This window comes from Coloeus monedula (assembly GCF_965178545.1).
Source record: "Coloeus monedula genome assembly, chromosome: 14".
NCBI lineage: Eukaryota > Metazoa > Chordata > Aves > Passeriformes > Corvidae > Coloeus > Coloeus monedula.
The window spans coordinates 7187726-7203845 of NC_138794.1; the positions used below are offsets into that span (position 1 = coordinate 7187726).

Sequence of the window (16120 nt, forward strand, 5' to 3'; positions counted from 1 at the left end):
AGATTTGCCATATATACTACAGTATAATTGTACCAGGCTCACCTGCATTGTATTTTTTACCTATAAATGTAATGGTGATTTGTTTGTCTCCTCTTTCAACAAGAGTTTCAGAATCCCCAGGAAAGCACATGGGCCATAACACATTCCTTCCACCATTTAATCCAGATAAAGAGAAAAGTCTTGTGCTGAGTCTGCCCTCCCATACACAATGCCGGTGTTAGGCATCCCTGTACATATGGACAGGTTTATCCTGGTGCAAGGCACCTCGGCAGGAATCACACAACACTGACAGTGTATCACACTGTACTTTTGAATTGATGCAAAAAGCCGTGCACAGAAGGGAAAATGGCAGCTTTCCAAGTGGCCCCAGTTAATAGCTCTGTTTTGCTTAATGGTGCCTCCCATTCAGACTAAAGATGCTGTTTTAAATATGTAAGCAATTAGTATCTCTCGCTCTCAACACATCTGTGCTGCTTCTCTCTGCTGCATTATAAACCCATCTCGTCCCTCTCCAGCTCAGCAGTGCATATATCACCAGATATTCTGATTTTCAGCAACTTTCTGGCCTGAAAGAGTTGTGCCTGGATTTGGTGACGCTCTGCCAGGCTGGCCTTGCCTAAACCCTGACACAGCTGGCCTCTCCTCTCCGGGCACTGGACTAACAGATAACAGGGATACAGGGAAAGCACCTCTTGGTGGGTTTTTGGGGCTTTTTTGGTCCAGCCAGTACCTTTTCATTTTTCCCAGCTTTCACACACTTTCTGTGTAGAAACTGCAGCTTTTTCTCTCCGTAACAAAACCCAAGGGTGCCTGTAGCCTGCAGGAGGATGCTTGCAGGGGTTGCAATGTGGCTGAGATGCAGCCAAGCACCTCAGAACCAGAGCACCTTCCTTGCACAGTTTTGTGCTTAAATAAATTCTGCCTGCTCAAACTCCAACGGGATTTAGAGTCGTGGCAGGACCAGTGTGGTTATGACGGTCAGTATTTATAGGAGTGCAAGGGATCATTGTTGCTAAAATAGCAATTGATAGTAATAGAACTGGTGTGATGAGTTATTCAGCTTTTTTTTAACGGAGTGTTTTCCATGCCAAAAGCTCTGTTATTGCCCGTCCCTCGCAGGGGAGGAGAAGGTACAGCCACCGCACCGCGCGCGGGAGTTCCCGTTGTCTGATTTTATTACAGTTTTTGTCCTTTCGGGGAGAAGCCGCCCCGCCTGCGCGGTGCCCACCCCCTCCCCGGCCAGGACCGACCCCGCCACACCGCGCGGTGGGCGCAGGGGAGGAGACACCACCGCGGCGAGGAGCGCAGCCGGCTGGCAGGGCGCTCGCAGGGGGTGGCAGGGGGCTCGCAGGGGGTGGCAGGGGGCTCGCAGGGGGCGGCGGAGGCGGCGGCTCCCGGCCCACCGGGCTCACCCCCGGGACGCGGCGCGGGCGCTGCGGGACGCGCGGGCCGCGGGGACGCGCCGCAAACTTTAGCGGCGGGGGGCGGCGGGGCCGAGCCCGCCCCGAGCGCCCCCTCCCCGCCCCGCCCGCCCCCTCCGCACCCTCCCCGCGCCGGCGGGGCGGGCCGGGGGCGCCGAGGGGCGGAGCGGCCCCGCCGGGCGGCGGCGGCGCCGAGCCGGGACGCGGCGCCGGGCTCCGCACCCCGCGGAGCGGCGGGGAGCGGCCCAGCCCGGCCCAGCCCCGGAGCCATGCCGCTGCCGTGCCGGGGCTGGACGCTGGCGCTGCTCACGCTGCTCGTCGGTTTCCTCATCTTCGCCGATATCTCGGAGATCGAGGAGGAGAGCGGGTAAATCCCCCGTCCCCGCGCGGAGGAAGGGGCGCGGAGCGGAGCCGTGCTGGGGACCGGGGAGGAGGCGGTGGCGGCGGCGGAGGGGGCGGGCGCCCGGACAGTTTCTTTGTCTCCAGCTCTCCCGGTTTTTGCCGTGCCCAATTGGGAAGGGAGCGCGCTGCGCTCCCGCGCAGCTCCGCGGGGCCGGTGGCAGCCCCGGGCGGGACCGCCCCGCCGCCGGGCAGGACGGGGCAGGATGGGGCACGGAGCCGGGGGGCAGCCACGCCGGGCCGGGCAGGGCTGCGGGAACAGGTACCTCTCCCGCCAGAGACGCGGTGGTACCCGTCCGAGTAGGGATGCTGGAGAAGGTACCGGTCCCTTTAGGGATGCTGAGATACCTGTCCGGATAGGGATTCCGGAGAAGGTACCGCCCCGTTACCGACACTGAGGCACTGGTCCGGGTGAGAATGCTGGAGCAGGTACCACTCCCTTTACAAACACTGAGGTACCAGTCCGGGCAGAGATGCTGGAGCAGGTACCGCTCCCATTAGACATGTGGAGGTACTGGTCCTTTTAGAGAGGCTGAGGTACCAATCCAGGGATTCTCGATCAGGTACAGGTCTGGGTAGGGATGCTGGAGTGGGTACTCATCTGATTAGAAATGTTGGAGCAGATCTGGTCTGGAGAGAGGGATTTTGGCACAGGCAGTGCTCAGGTGCTGATGGACACATGGAGCAGGTCCCTAAGTGGGCTATTGGTGTGCGTGGTCTGCTGGACAGGGATGCTGAAGCAAGTTGCAGCCCACGGGGCTTAGGTGCCACTGCTGGTCCAGATGGGTGCGGTGGAGAGGGCACCAGCTGATGGGAGTCATGGATAATGGACCAGTCTGTGGGATGGGAGAAATTGAGCAGGGATCAGTTGGGTGGGGGTGATGGACCAGAGAGCTTAACCCATTGGTGTGTCCCTGTGGGATGCATTAGGGGCTTCATAGCCACCCCTTACTGATCACTGTCATGGTCGGTGTTTACCTGCAGGTGCCATGTATGGCAGGGGCTAAAGCAGTCCCTCAGTCTGAGGAGCAACACCCTTTCCACCCCATAAACCCCATCTCTTGAGGTCTGCTTGGAAACTTAGGGGATGAAAAGAACAAATGGAGAGAGGAGGGTCTGCATTAACTTAAGGAACTTGCTACAGCAATTAATTTTAGTAATGAGGTGTGCACTTGGGGTGCCCAAATGACACAAAGGTCTTTCTGTTTGGGACCAGCTGGTTTTGCCCACTGTGTTACACCAAAACAAACAGCTTGATGAAATGATACATGAAATGCAGTAGTGCTTGTTTATTGTTTCATTGTTCTGTTATACTGGGTGCCACAGGCAAGAAGTGCTTAAAGATCAGTAGTCTTGTCCAGAAACATCCAGCACCAGACTGTAGGTTACCACGGTAGATGAATTGTTGCTCTGCGATGAGCTGGCACTATCTATATCATAATAAAGGAAATTAAAATCTTCTGATGCATCCTCCCCATTGGACAGGCTGCTCTGATCCCCTTGCTTTCTTCCCATCTCCTTTTCCAGCTTCTGTTCTTTCTTCTCTCTCCTCGCCTATCTGCTAGATCTACCCACTAGAACTTGCTGTGCCCTTCTTGAAAATCTATTCTGTTTTGTTACTTACTTGTCCTGTTTTTCACCCTGGTTCATTAGGGATTCCCAGTATTGTGTCTTTTTTCTCCTCTCTTTTCTGTACATTGTATGGAAATTGGCTGTTTACTGGCTGCTTATCTCCAAACCCTGGCATCTGAGTTTGTTGCTGTAGTTCCTCCAAGGAAGTACTGCCAAGCGGTGCGGCGGCAGAGACGGCAACAGGGTCAGATGAGTTCTGTAGGAACAGCGAGCAGCTTGTTCCACACAGCATTCAGAAATGGTAGTGCAGGAGGGAACTGGCAGAGGAGAGGAGCACCCTGCATCCAGGGGGTGAAGGAGAGCCCTGCATCCCGTGCCCTCTGATACACATGAGCGCCAGACCTTTCACACATCAGTGCCCACATCAGCCGTGCTTCCCATGCAGGGATGAACAGAGCAAAGGTGGGATTCTGCTGTATTAATTATATATCACTTAATCATGAAGTCGGGCAAACTGAACCTTTCTCTTGCTTTGTCCTCTCCCACACACTCCCCATTGCATCTCTGGAGCGCTTTGGGTTTGATGAGCTCCTGCATCCCAAACATAGTAAGGGACCAAACACAGCTCACCTTGTACAGAAGCCTGGCACAAAGGGCACTTCATCCTTGTGTGCTGCCATGGTGCCAGGAATGGTGAACACGATGCTCCAACCTGGCTGAAATGGATTGCTGGGGTGACATGAAAAAGCAGAGTGTCTGCTCTGCAGTAGGTCAGGGGATGACAGAGGGTTTTCAACTTTGGGAGCCACATAATAGCATTTTTTGTTAACAGGTCCTGTAGGTAAAGGGAACTGTGTGACAGCAAAAATGCACAGCAGTGTAGAGAAGGGACCCTTCCAAAGTTTTCCAGGAGCTCTCTGTGTGTCCAGGAGGGAACAGCTCCTCTCTGTGAGGTTTGGGAGATGCTGTAAATTTGTGCAGCTTTCCCCCACACCAGGAATATTCGGCTGTTGGATTGTGTGGCTCAGCATCCTCCTTCACACCCCCACAGACCTTCGCTTTGGTCAGTGCAGCAGGGAAGGAAGGAGCTGCCCAGCTGTCCCCTGGCAGGCTCGTGGCGCTGAGGGGGGCTGGGAAACACAGGCAGGTGCCACTCTTTTCTTCTTTTTCCTTGGCATCGAAACACTCTCTAATTACTGTGAGGAGCGAACAGCTTGCCCACTTCCACACGTACCCTGCCCCCTGCCTGTGATTTGGATTGTCTTTGGAAGAACGTACCTCGTACGGGTGGGAGCAGGGTGGGAGGGGGCAGATTTCTCTCACCTACAAACACTGAGAAATTTCCCAAAGAAAACGCAAAATGTTCATTTGGTAAAAGGTAAGAGAGTATATTATACTACTGGCAAAAGGACAAAAAACCCAAAGCCATGCTGTTTCTCTGGACAATAAGTTCCCCGCATCGCAGGTGAAGGGAGGTAGGAGCTGAGGGCAGCTGGAGCTGCTCTGCCTGCCAGAGGCTTCTGAGAAAGATGTTTGTGCCTTACGCAGTCCCATCTCACTCCTCTAGACATCCTTATACCACCTCCCACAGCCAGGAGATGCTGAAACAAAGAGGTGTTTGGGGCAAGGATGAAAATTCAGCAGTTTGTTGCTCCTGATGCTGCGTCGCTCTTGCTTAGCCTGTTCCTGTGCTCGGGTTTTGCCCCTGCTACATCCTTGTCTGTGTCTGGACGTGTCACCTACGGGTGTGTGGCTGGGGTCTCGTGCCCGGCAGAGCTGTGGCATGCCGGTGGGATGCCGGTGGGATGCTGGTGGGATGCCGGTGGGATGCTGGTGGGATGCTGGCGGGCAGAGACACGCTCGCCCTGCTCGCCAGCCTGTGCTGCGCCGTGAAGTATTGCTGTGGTGAGTGGTCTTGGCACTTTGTTTCGGAACAGCCACCTGGTTCCGGGCTGCTGAACTTTTCCTGCAGCCCGGTGGCGCTTGTGCTTCCATGCACCGCTCCCGCTCTTTGTCTCGCTGGAAGGAAACAAAAGACACGCTCCCGTCTGTCTTGGGGAGCGCTGATGCCATCGCAGCCATTTCTTCATCCGCACCGGGATAGGGGAGCGGGACGGACTTGTCCCCGCAGAGGAAAACAAAGGGCTTGGCATCGAGTGGGGTGATTGTTGCCGGTGATGAGGAGGAAAATTCTGCTCCGGTTTAAGGGGATTCTCTTTGTTATTCTGCGCCTGCTATTGCAGTTCTGCAGGGGTCCGGCTGTGTCCTGATTGTCTGTAGAGGGAGCTGGTGACCCGCTGCCACCAGGTGACTTCTCGAATTAGCGTCTGAGCCATCTTAGGGAGCACTTGACACTTGGTAATGGGTTGGTCTTAATATGAGTCAACCTTTTCCCTGCTAGCCCAGACCACATGCCTTTCCATCCTGATTACAAGAGGAGTTATATTCTGCTCTCTCTAAGTGACGAATTGGAGGCTCTGATATTGCTGGCCTGCCTGCCTGGGAGCTTGTCAGTAAATTGGCACTTTCTCCTCATGTGCCCTTTTCTAAGGCCTGCCTTTCAAAGGCTCGGGAAGAGAGATTTTGTGTCCTTTATGGAGGCTGCTGCACTTGCTATGAGCGGTCTGCAGCGGGCTGTAGTCGTAATGCTCCTTGTCAGGGCCGGTCCATGGGGTGTAAATGTCCTGCTTATGTCTTCCAGGCTGCTCCTAGCCCAGAGTTAGTCTAAGACTTGCTCTCCACCAGAAAGTTTTGCTGGAGAAAGTGCTGCATTCTATCAACAAGAGCTTTTGTGCGCTCACACAGTGGGTGTGCACAAGCCAACAATTGTCCAGGTTGGGCTGGAGGAGGAGTAGCTCTCGGCAGGACAGGAGCCCCCAGACATCCTGGAAGTATTCATGTAAATGGAGCCAAAGGAGACCTTTGTACTCCTTGGGTATGGTAGGGCTCTAATAAAAGCTCCCTGACACATCAGGCTGGAAAATAAAAGCAATGCTGGAGCACTGATTTGAGTAACAAAATACTCAGGGTAGGCTTTGATTGCAAGTCTTCTGACAATAACCGGAGCACAAGCAGCCCATTTCAGGTTGGCTGTGCTCCCCATGAAACACTCCCTCACCTCCTGCTGCCCTGCAGGAGCAGGGCAGGCTGCCACAAAGACATATCCAAACCTCTGTTCTCCTGCCTGGAGCAGGCTGAAGGAGATGAATGTCCACAGCTTGTTTTCTTAAGCTGAGCCCTGAGGGAATGTCAGGAGCAGTGGTACCTGCAGGGACGGCTGGGAGCAGCAGGATGGGAAGCACTCACAGTCCCCCAAGCAAGCCAGTGGAACAAAAAGAAAACCCAGTGCTGGGAGCATAACCTAAGGGATTTCAGGTGCATCTGTTGAAAAATTACTCCTCAGTCCAGTTGTGTGTAGCAGCTTGTAAGACCACCAAGGAGGGAATTTCTGAGCTTGCTGGTGAGGAGTGCTGTGGCAGGAGGATGCAAATCACCAGCCAGCCCATCTTGGATGCAGTACTGCTGTAGCCAGGCCAGTTCATGCGACCAGAGCAATGAAGACAACAAAGCAGTTCCCAGAAGTGCTTCAAGTTTCCTTTTTGTGTCCCACCTCTAACCCTGCAAGTGCACAATTCCAGTTGGGAATGCAGAGGAAGCCTTTCTGTCCCAGCAGAGAACAAGGAGCTGCGAGTGTTGGCTCGTTTAGCGAGGGCTTGTTGAGCAGCTAACGGTGAGTTCAGGGATTCAGCCTCAGCAGTGCCGGCGCTGCTCCTCTGTGCAATGCCAGCCAAGCCCTGGGACCTCGGCCAGCAGTGACACAGCAGATCCTGCCACTGCCACCACCCCTCCCAGCCTTTCCCAGGCATCACCAGCCCCCCCAGCCTTTCCCAGGCATCACCAGCCCCCCCAGCCTTTCCCAGGCATGGGCGAACTCAAGGGGTCAGTTTTCTCTCTCGTGGCAGATGGGCTTTTGATCTTCCAGGAGAAGTATTTAACAGGAGTGCCTTTATCTTTCCTTGAGCTTTCAGGCTGTCCTAATGATAAGACGAGGAAATGTCTTATCATTAAGTAGCACCAGAGGAGGTTTAGATTGGGTAGTAGGAAAAAGTTCTTCACGGAGAGGTCTGACAAGCATTGGTACTGGCTGCCCAGGGAAGTGGTGGAGTCATGATTCCTGGAGGTATTTAAAAGATGTGTAGCTGTGGCTCTTAGGAACATGGTTTTGTGCTGGACTTGACAGTGTTGGGTTGATTGCTGCACTCCATGATCTTAAAGGATATTTTTAATCTATATGATTCTATAATTCTGTGATTCTACAGGTATTTTGCTTTTTCATCCTTGAGAATAGCATTACTTAAATACATCCACAGGCACAGTTGCTGTAAAAACCAGTTGTTCCAAACCAGACTACTTCTAATTGCCTCCTTCGTTTGTTTTCCCTGGGCCTGGGTCATCCTCAGCAGCAAGAAATAAACCCAAAGTACAACATCAGACAATAATTATTTTGCCATTTCTCTGGTTTCCATCCCCAGTTGCCTCAGGAAACAAGGAAGTTCCCTGACAAAATAAATTCACTGGAGGTGCAGAGTTTCAGGTGTCCTCCAGCAAACACCATGGCAGAATTGGTGTCAGCTGCTCAGTCCCTCGCAATGCAATAGAAAAAGAAAGAAAAAGGAAAAAAAGAAGAGTATCTTTACAGTTCCTTTTTCTTCACATTTCTACTGTAAATCCTTGTCTTGGCGGGCAGCAGCCTTGATGGTGGTGGCAGCCTTTGGAGATGCATCTTCATCAACAGCAGCAGCACTGGCTCCAATTGGGAAGTGAAAGGGCTGAGCCAAGGCAATGGGCACAGCACTGCTGAAACCTGCCAGGGCAGTGACAGTGGTGTGGGCTGAGAGCTCTTTCCAAACTTAAGTCTGAATACTTCTTGCTACTGCAAACCAAGTCCTTGTTATTGCATGCAGAAATCCCCTGGGAATATCCCAAACAAACACAAACCCCACCCCAGGCTCACATCTGCATGCTGAGCACGCTGTCCCTCCCTGAGCAGTGCTCTCCACAGGCAGGGCTGCTTTGAAAAGCACATTTTGTCACAGTTTTGAAGTGCTCTCAAGGCATCCTCAGTCAAACAGCATCCCAGTGGGCTCCAGGTATCACCTGTGTGTCTGGCAGCTCTGAATCCAAGGATGGTTCTTACTCTGTGACCTGACACCTCCAGCCCAGGCTTTGCCAGCACCTTCAGGAATATCAGATGTTTATATGAACTCTGATAAAATTCACTGATACATGAATATCAGTGAGTTTATCAGAACTCATGTGTTAATTAAACTTCTTACTGCTGCCTGGATTTCCATGGTGTAGCTTTGTGAGCAGGAGAGGAAAGAGGAGGTCAAGCTCTGAAACCACTATGGGCTCTTCAATATTTCTCAACTTGACATTATGATCTGGGATCTACATCCCTCTGAAGGCCCTGGGACTGCTCCGTTGCTGGTTGTGGGGTGTAGCTCTCACCCAAGCACTCCCAGTCCTTTTTGTGTAGGCACCAGATGTTGTTTTGAGGATGCTCATACAGAAGAACTGCACCAGGAGGATGTCTCTGCCCAGGAGAGGTCCTCAGCATCCACATCAACAGTGAAAGAAGATACCACATGAGACCTTCAGTATTCCAGTATGCTGCACAGAGCACTGGGAAAAGAGATGAGAGGGGTGTAGGAGGATAAGCCCAAGGGCCCACAGCCCCATATGATAATGTTTCATGTACCATTTCCCAAGGTATGTGACATCCAAGATGCTGCAGGAGCCACTGGGATTTCTGGCTTTTGGGACACGGATGCTCAGGGTGACAGGTTCTGCTGGAAGACTGATGCTCTGCTGTTTGTGTTCCCTGAGAGCTCTGCTCTGTTAGAAAAAAATTATCTCAGGACAAATGTGTAGTGTAGACATGTTTTGTAAGGAGTGAGGCTTTTGTCTCAGCTGCTTCCTGGGTCTTCCCTGGGCTCTTGGGGTTTTTACCTTCTCCCTTCCAGAACGGAAATAAATTACACAAACATGCACAAAATACACAAACACACGCACTGCCCAGTCCCAAGCCCCTCACTGCATCCTTTTTGCCTGCTTCAGTGTCTGTTTCTTTGCTGGCTATTTCATTAACACAGCCAGAGAAAAAGAGCTGATGCCAGGAGTAATGTTTTAAAGATGAAGTAGGGAATAACGTCCTGCCAGTATGCAGGGTGGGGAGAAGGGAAGTGTCTGACATTTGAGCCCTGTGAGCATGTGAATATTTTGTCCTTAGAGCGGTGATAAAACAAGAGCTTCTTGAGGTGATTGAGTCAGGACATGCTGACGTTATGGCAAATGCATGTGGATGTGAGAGCTTGCACTCCACAGGTGCGAGAGGCACTTTTCTGCTTCAGGGAAAGCACAAACTGGGCTGGGCCCAGAGCTCAAGGCAGGGACAGGGATTTGGTTACCCCAGTGCAGAGTGACCCCCAGCAGTGTCCTGGTGACAGGCTGCCACGGGCATCCCTCCCATTGCCTCGTGTCCATCCATTGTCAGAGCTGCACTGTTCCTGCTGATTTGTCACTGGTTTTGTCTCATAAATGTTTCAGACTAATTGGCGTATTCGTTATTAAGCAATAGCTGTCTGTTTGCAAACTCATGTGTCTTCATTCCATTGTGTCCTCAGCAGACACTTGCAGTGATTACACACCGTGACTTGCAGCCAGACAGAGATGTCAGGGTCAAACCCTGCTCACATTTACTCAGGAGCTGATGTGGAGCCACTGTCACCACCTGACAGGCAGGGATGCTGAGCACACCCGACCTTCCCATCCTGTTGTGGTCCCAGGAAGGAGCCTGCAGGATGGGTGATGTTGTAGAGGTGGGGTTGGGGTGTGGGAGGTGGTGACCAAATTAACAGGGCTGCTTTGCATGGGACTGACAGATCTGCATTTCCCGTGACAAATGCCATGAGCAACAGTGAGGCCATTGGCTGGTGCCTTACTGGTGCTTGCTGGAAGATGCTGCACTGCCAGGCTGGCTGCACCTCATGTACCAGACCAGCACTGGGACCCCAGCTGGACCAGGTGGTGCTTCTGAAAGCCATAATATGGGCACACTTTCCCAAATGTGATTGTATGACTCGATAGAATTAAGCTTGGAACACTAAAAATGGCACCTGATATTTAGGAAGTTTTTGACACTTGGGCTGCCAAGCTGTGACAATATAATCAAGTGAGATTTTTTAAACACATTGAAGTGTGATTTCGAACATCTCATCGAGATGTATTGCAGGATCTTCCGTCCTAGCAGACAACTGCTTTAGAAATGTCTTCCCAGTTAATCCCTTTGCTCACCTGGGGAGTGTGGGTACCACAGCTACCACTCAGCAACCACCACTTCTCTTCATCACAGTCTCCTCCACATCCTGGGATGAAAGCCTCCAAAGACACTGGTGAAATGTTACAGGAATGATCTATAAGGGTCTGATGTCCCAGCTTCCCCCAGTGTGTTATGAGATGGGATGCAGGAAAGTGAGATAATGCTGGATCCCAGAAGAGCGGCATTCCTGGAGGGGGGAGCAGTGCCAGGAGTCTGAGTGCAGGATCTCAAGGTTCAGAAATGCATCTCTGATCCCATCGCTTCTCATCTAGCTTTGGCCTTTGTTTCTGATTTGCAAGTTGATTTACATGTGCGGCTAACCAGCCCTTCCTCTTTGAATTTGTCTCTCTTGGAACAGCAGAGCATTTGATGGTTATGGGTGGATTTTGACCTAAACCCCACAGTAACCACCTGAGTGTCTAGTGAGAAGCCCACAAGGGGACTTAGCAATGAATGTGTCCTTTTTCCATCTTTTCAGCCACACCCTGATGTGCTGATGGAAAGCCAGGACACAAAACCCAAGGAATCCTGGTTCGTATTCTGGCCTTGGTTTCTTCTCACTTTGGGCTCCTGGGATACCTTTGCTTGTCCACCCTGCAGGGTAGGGCTGGACAGGTTGGCATTTGGAAGCCAATTATTTCTCTTTCACAGACAACTTGGAAATGTGACAGTTTTTCCCCAAAAGCCCTGAAATGCGTTTGCTGCTGTGCTGCTCTCAAGACAAACCCTGAATTTCAGGGAAGGGGAAGGGAAGGTTGAAGCCTGTGTCCTCATCCATATTTCACAGCACTGTGAGCATCAGCAGGAACAGATCTATAAAGTCTGGGAGGAGGAAAGCCATCTATATCTTCATTTCCAGTGGCTGGGCAGTGTATCCTTTTCCCCAGAACTGTTAGTTGCAGTGACTGGGTTGCTGGCCACAACACAGGATCCTGCAGAGGGGCTGTGAACATCCTGCTCTGCATCCCCTCCACACTCTCAGGGAGAGCCCCTGGGTTGGGAGGACAGTGGGTGGTCTCCAGCCAGGCCTGGCATCATGCTCATGTGCTCCTCAGATAGAAAACAGCAATTCTGATCTTGAGGAAAACATCAGAGCAGTCTTTAAAAAGCAAAGTAAATATAGGTGGTAAATATAGGTGGTAATTTTTTTTTTTTTTAAATAGATACAGACTGCCTTAATGGGCACAGTCTGCAGCCATCTTAGGAGACTGCCTCTGCTTTATGGGCCAGTGAAACCTTTGCAGATCAGTTCCCGTGGTCCTCTGGGTCCTCTCACCCAGCAAGAGCCATACCCGCTCTCAGCAGGTAAAGAGCAGCATTTTAAAGAGGACAGGTCTTCTGGAAGCTCACAGTGCCTGCTTCTGGAACTCATTTTTTGGTGTTAAGGGCCAAGCTGCTTCACCCCCAGTGTCCCAGCTGTAAAACAAGGATCATAAAATGCACCTAACATAAAAGCAGGTTGTGAAAACCTAATTAGTAGGTGTTAATCTTTTGAACCCCTCAGGTAAAAATTGCAGCACTCTGAACTCTCTTCCTGAGGAATTCAGGTGGATAAATTCAGCTTAATAATCCCCCAAGGGACTATTACCTAACTTTTATGTGGAGGAGAGAGAGGAGGAGGACTTGGGTTGCCCAAGGTCAGGAAGAGGAAGAGGTTTTGTTCTACCAGGAATGAGCTTCACAAATGTGGTTAAATGGAGGAGGGTTGGAACGAGATGATCTTTAAGGTCCTTTTCAACCCACATCATTCTACAGTCTATGAAGGGGGTGGTTGGGTATGGCTGAAATTTCCAGTTAGTTCCTGTTTCTTGTGCCCGCTTCCCGTGCCTGCCACAAAGGCTGGGGGGAAGCAGGACTTGGGGGTGGGCATTGAAAATACCCATGGAAAACACATTTTCTAATTTGTGAGCCTGGGAACATGGACACGTGAAGTCTGCTCTTAGAGATCCGCTCGCCCAACGAGGCTCTGTGACCTACTTGTTCAGTCAAAGCAGCTTTGATTTCACGTGTCGAAATTGCTCGAAGCGAGACCAGACTTACCTAGCAACAATTAAGAGAAGCATTTAAGAGGCGGGAAGCAATGAAAAGGGAAGCAAAAACCCCAAACAGGCCCATTCACAGGGGGTGAATAGAAGAGTCTTTGCATACCTGATTTGTCAGGAATTATTCGTCCAAGAAAATTTGGACCTGAACCATAATTTTTCTTTTATATCCTCTGATATATGAATCAGTGTCACTTTACATCTGAGCACAGAATGTTTTTGACCTATATAATATCCTAGATAGTGGCAATGCAGCTTGAAAATCTCGGCAAAAATGAGAAAAGATGGCTAAGTCAGTAAGATGGCATTAGCACATATAGATGCAACTTATCACTGGAAAACATCCCAACAGAAGCCCAAAGAAAAATGTTTTGTAAATAATAGGATTAGGAAGCAGGTTGGTACTTTGTGGAGCTGGCTATACAATCAAACTGATAACAACTAGATTAATAAGGCAATTCAATCCAAACACAGTGTAGCACTAGAAAGCTTTTCAAAATCAATGCTATCTGTGCTATTTTAATCGAGGTTGGTCTTTTGCCTTTTGAAGCAAAGAGATTTGAAGCTCCAGCTCAGGAAGGTATAATAAAATGGACAGGGTTTTTTTTAACTTGTTTTTTTTTTAACATGTGCTTCTTAATTAGTACCCTCCATTTCTAAATGCTTTCCTCTTCTCAGATGGGGGAAGCGAAGGCATACATACATACTGGCTTGCCTGTGTCAGTAAGGAAGTATGGCAGACCCTGGAAAATACTGTGCTTGGCTCAGTTCTGGGTGTTTTGAGCAGCTGGTTTGTCTGGCTGGGACCCACCAGTGGGCTGAGCTGAGCAGGATGGCTGGACAGGGCCACACACCCCACGACATCCTACAGCACACGCTGCCTTCCACTGTGCAAAGGGAGATTGTAGGGAAAACGCCCTGAAGTTGTAGTGTGGCACACAAAGCACCAAAAGACTGACAGTTTTGAGCATTTTAAGATCCACTAAACCAGCTCAGATCTTCAGTCAAGTATCATGTCTCAGCTTTGAGCAGTCTCCCTGTGTTGGAGAGACAAACAAGGGCTGGCACAGGGAGCAGTTTTTGCCTGCATCTCAGGTGTCCACAAGAGCATCGTGTCTGCTGCTGGCCAGCAGAGCTGTGATCCCAGTGCCATGGGAGGATGGTGAGATAGCCCTGCTCTCCTCCACCAGTGAGCTGCACCCTCTGTGTTCATTAATGACAGCAGAACACTTTGTGCCTCTGTTTGCATTGCAATATTTTTGCTTTTCACAGTGTGTGAGGGGGAAAGAGTAACCCCTGACACTGTCCTTGAGGGGTTCTCAGCTGTCAGCCAGTCCCCTTCCCCACCAGGCTGCACACAGGCAGCTGGGAGAGGTGCTCTCGACTTGTCTTCCTCATGTCCAGCATCTCCAGCCCCAACACCTGCCTCAGTTCAGGAGGAGACACACGGACCTGTCGCTGGGGGCATGTAAAGCCAGACTGGATAAATACCTTGTGATGCTCTGAATCCTTCCTGCTGCAGCCACAAAACATGGATGAGGTAGGATCTAACACCTAGGGAATAGTCTTCTCTACTTCCTAATTTCCCTTTTCTCCTTTCACAGAGATTGTGAACCAGCACATATTCAGGGAAAAATAACATTTCTTTCTCTAGTCTTTGTCTGTCCTACAGCAAGTGTGAAGGAGTGTGAATCCCATTTGGAAGGCTCCTTCAGAGGAGATGTCTCTGAGCGGGTGCGTGGTTTGCACACTAATCCAGTCTGCTCCCACACCCTGCCGTGAACCCCATTAATGTGGAGGCTTGTTAAATGCCAGTAGGCTCCAGGAATGAGCCAGTCCTGCTGTTCCCTTGATGCACCAAAAAATGAAACAGCTCGCAGGCTTTCAGGTCTGTCAAAGGGAAGAGGAGAGTGCCGGAGCAGGAATCGCTCCGACTGGGCCGTGGATGGTCTCTGGCAGGAGAGAGGGAAGGGAAAGCCATCGTGGCATTTCCAAGGGTTTGATGTTATGTGGTGCAGAGGCCTGTGCTCAGCCTAATGAGGGGATTTATGTCGCATCCCGCGAGTCTGAAAATCCTTTTTAATGGCACCAAACACGCTCACACACGCTCTTACTTTTTTGTCTAATGCATTTGGGATTTTTTTTCAGAACTGGTAGAAATACATTCTCCTGAGATACATTTTCATTAAGGTATATATTTCTGGGTAGCAATATTTCTGCTGGAAGAGAATTTGGTTCTCTTTATGAGTGTGCTCATTGGGATATCTTTGCAATGGGAACAATAAAACAGAGCAATGAGTACATAGCAGTTAAAATGTGCCTGACTGGGAGCCCAGCTCCCTTGACATCACAAGGTGGGTGGCTTGTTCTTTGTGCCCCCTTTGAAAACGGCAAGCTAAAGCAAGAAGGGGCTCTGCAGCAAACTAGATGCAGACTGATACTTGTATGTATTTAAGTGACGATTCACAGCTCGTGTGAATGGTGTTTCTGAAGGGGTTTGGTCCAACCTGTTCTTCAACATAGCATCACAGAGGTGCTGAAAACTTTGGCTGTTCATTCCCACAGCTCTTGTGTGGTGGTGTCAGGCTGTGGGAGTGACACTGCTGTCACTTCAGGTCTCAGCTCCAACATGTGAATGGCTGTGGTGAGTTGGCCTTGTAGCTTCAGCCAAGTTACACCAAAGGTGGGGATAAGGGGCTTGAAGGTTCTCACAGGGCTGGAGTGGGCTGGAATGGAGCTCTGGGTCTGGCCTGGGTCCCTGGGAGCTGGGAGAAGGTACACTGTGAGGTATCCACAAGTCACTAGGAGGCTAGTTATTCAATCTGGATAAAATAGAGATACTGGATGTTCTCAACTAAAAGCCCAGGTGAAGACAGTGTTGGGAATCCTGTCCAGATCATTCAGTTCAGTCCCTACCTGCAAAGGACAGGGAAAGTCCCTTGGCAGCCTGGAGATAGAGGAGAGCTTCTCTATGCACTGCTAGGACCTGACTCGTAAAGAGAAGTAGAGCTGTATTTAATGCAGCTGTGGCAGCGAGACCAGATGTCTGTGATGGTGTAAGATCACACAGGTATTATTAATTGGGGTGGCTCCCGGCGTTCTTTGCCAGAATGATGACACAGTCACAGCAGGGCAGTGGTGACAATGGATGAAAAGCCCTTCAGAGGCATCAGGACATCTCCCTTCTGGAGGGGGTGGGACACAGGTGGCATGGCAGCGGCAGTGTCTCTGCTCAGAGCCCTTCAGAGCAGGATCTCTTGACTGTTGAACAATGCTTGGCAAAAAGGAGCTGGATTTATAAATAA

The 16120-nt window shown here is 50.8% G+C and overlaps 1 protein-coding gene across 2 annotated transcripts in view; it reads left to right on the forward strand.

Annotated features, from left to right (window-relative positions):
* Window positions 1-1690: 1690 nt before the first annotated feature.
* The window catches only part of ST8SIA2 (ST8 alpha-N-acetyl-neuraminide alpha-2,8-sialyltransferase 2), a gene marked incomplete at both ends in the record, with an annotated part of 29494 nt that continues 15064 nt past the window's right edge, over window positions 1691-16120 (forward strand). For both annotated transcript variants that reach the window (XM_082290999.1, XM_082291000.1), the window contains one exon: window positions 1691-1788. In XM_082290999.1, the coding sequence (XP_082147125.1) occupies window positions 1691-1788 (98 nt within the window). The remainder of the gene's footprint in view (window positions 1789-16120) is intronic.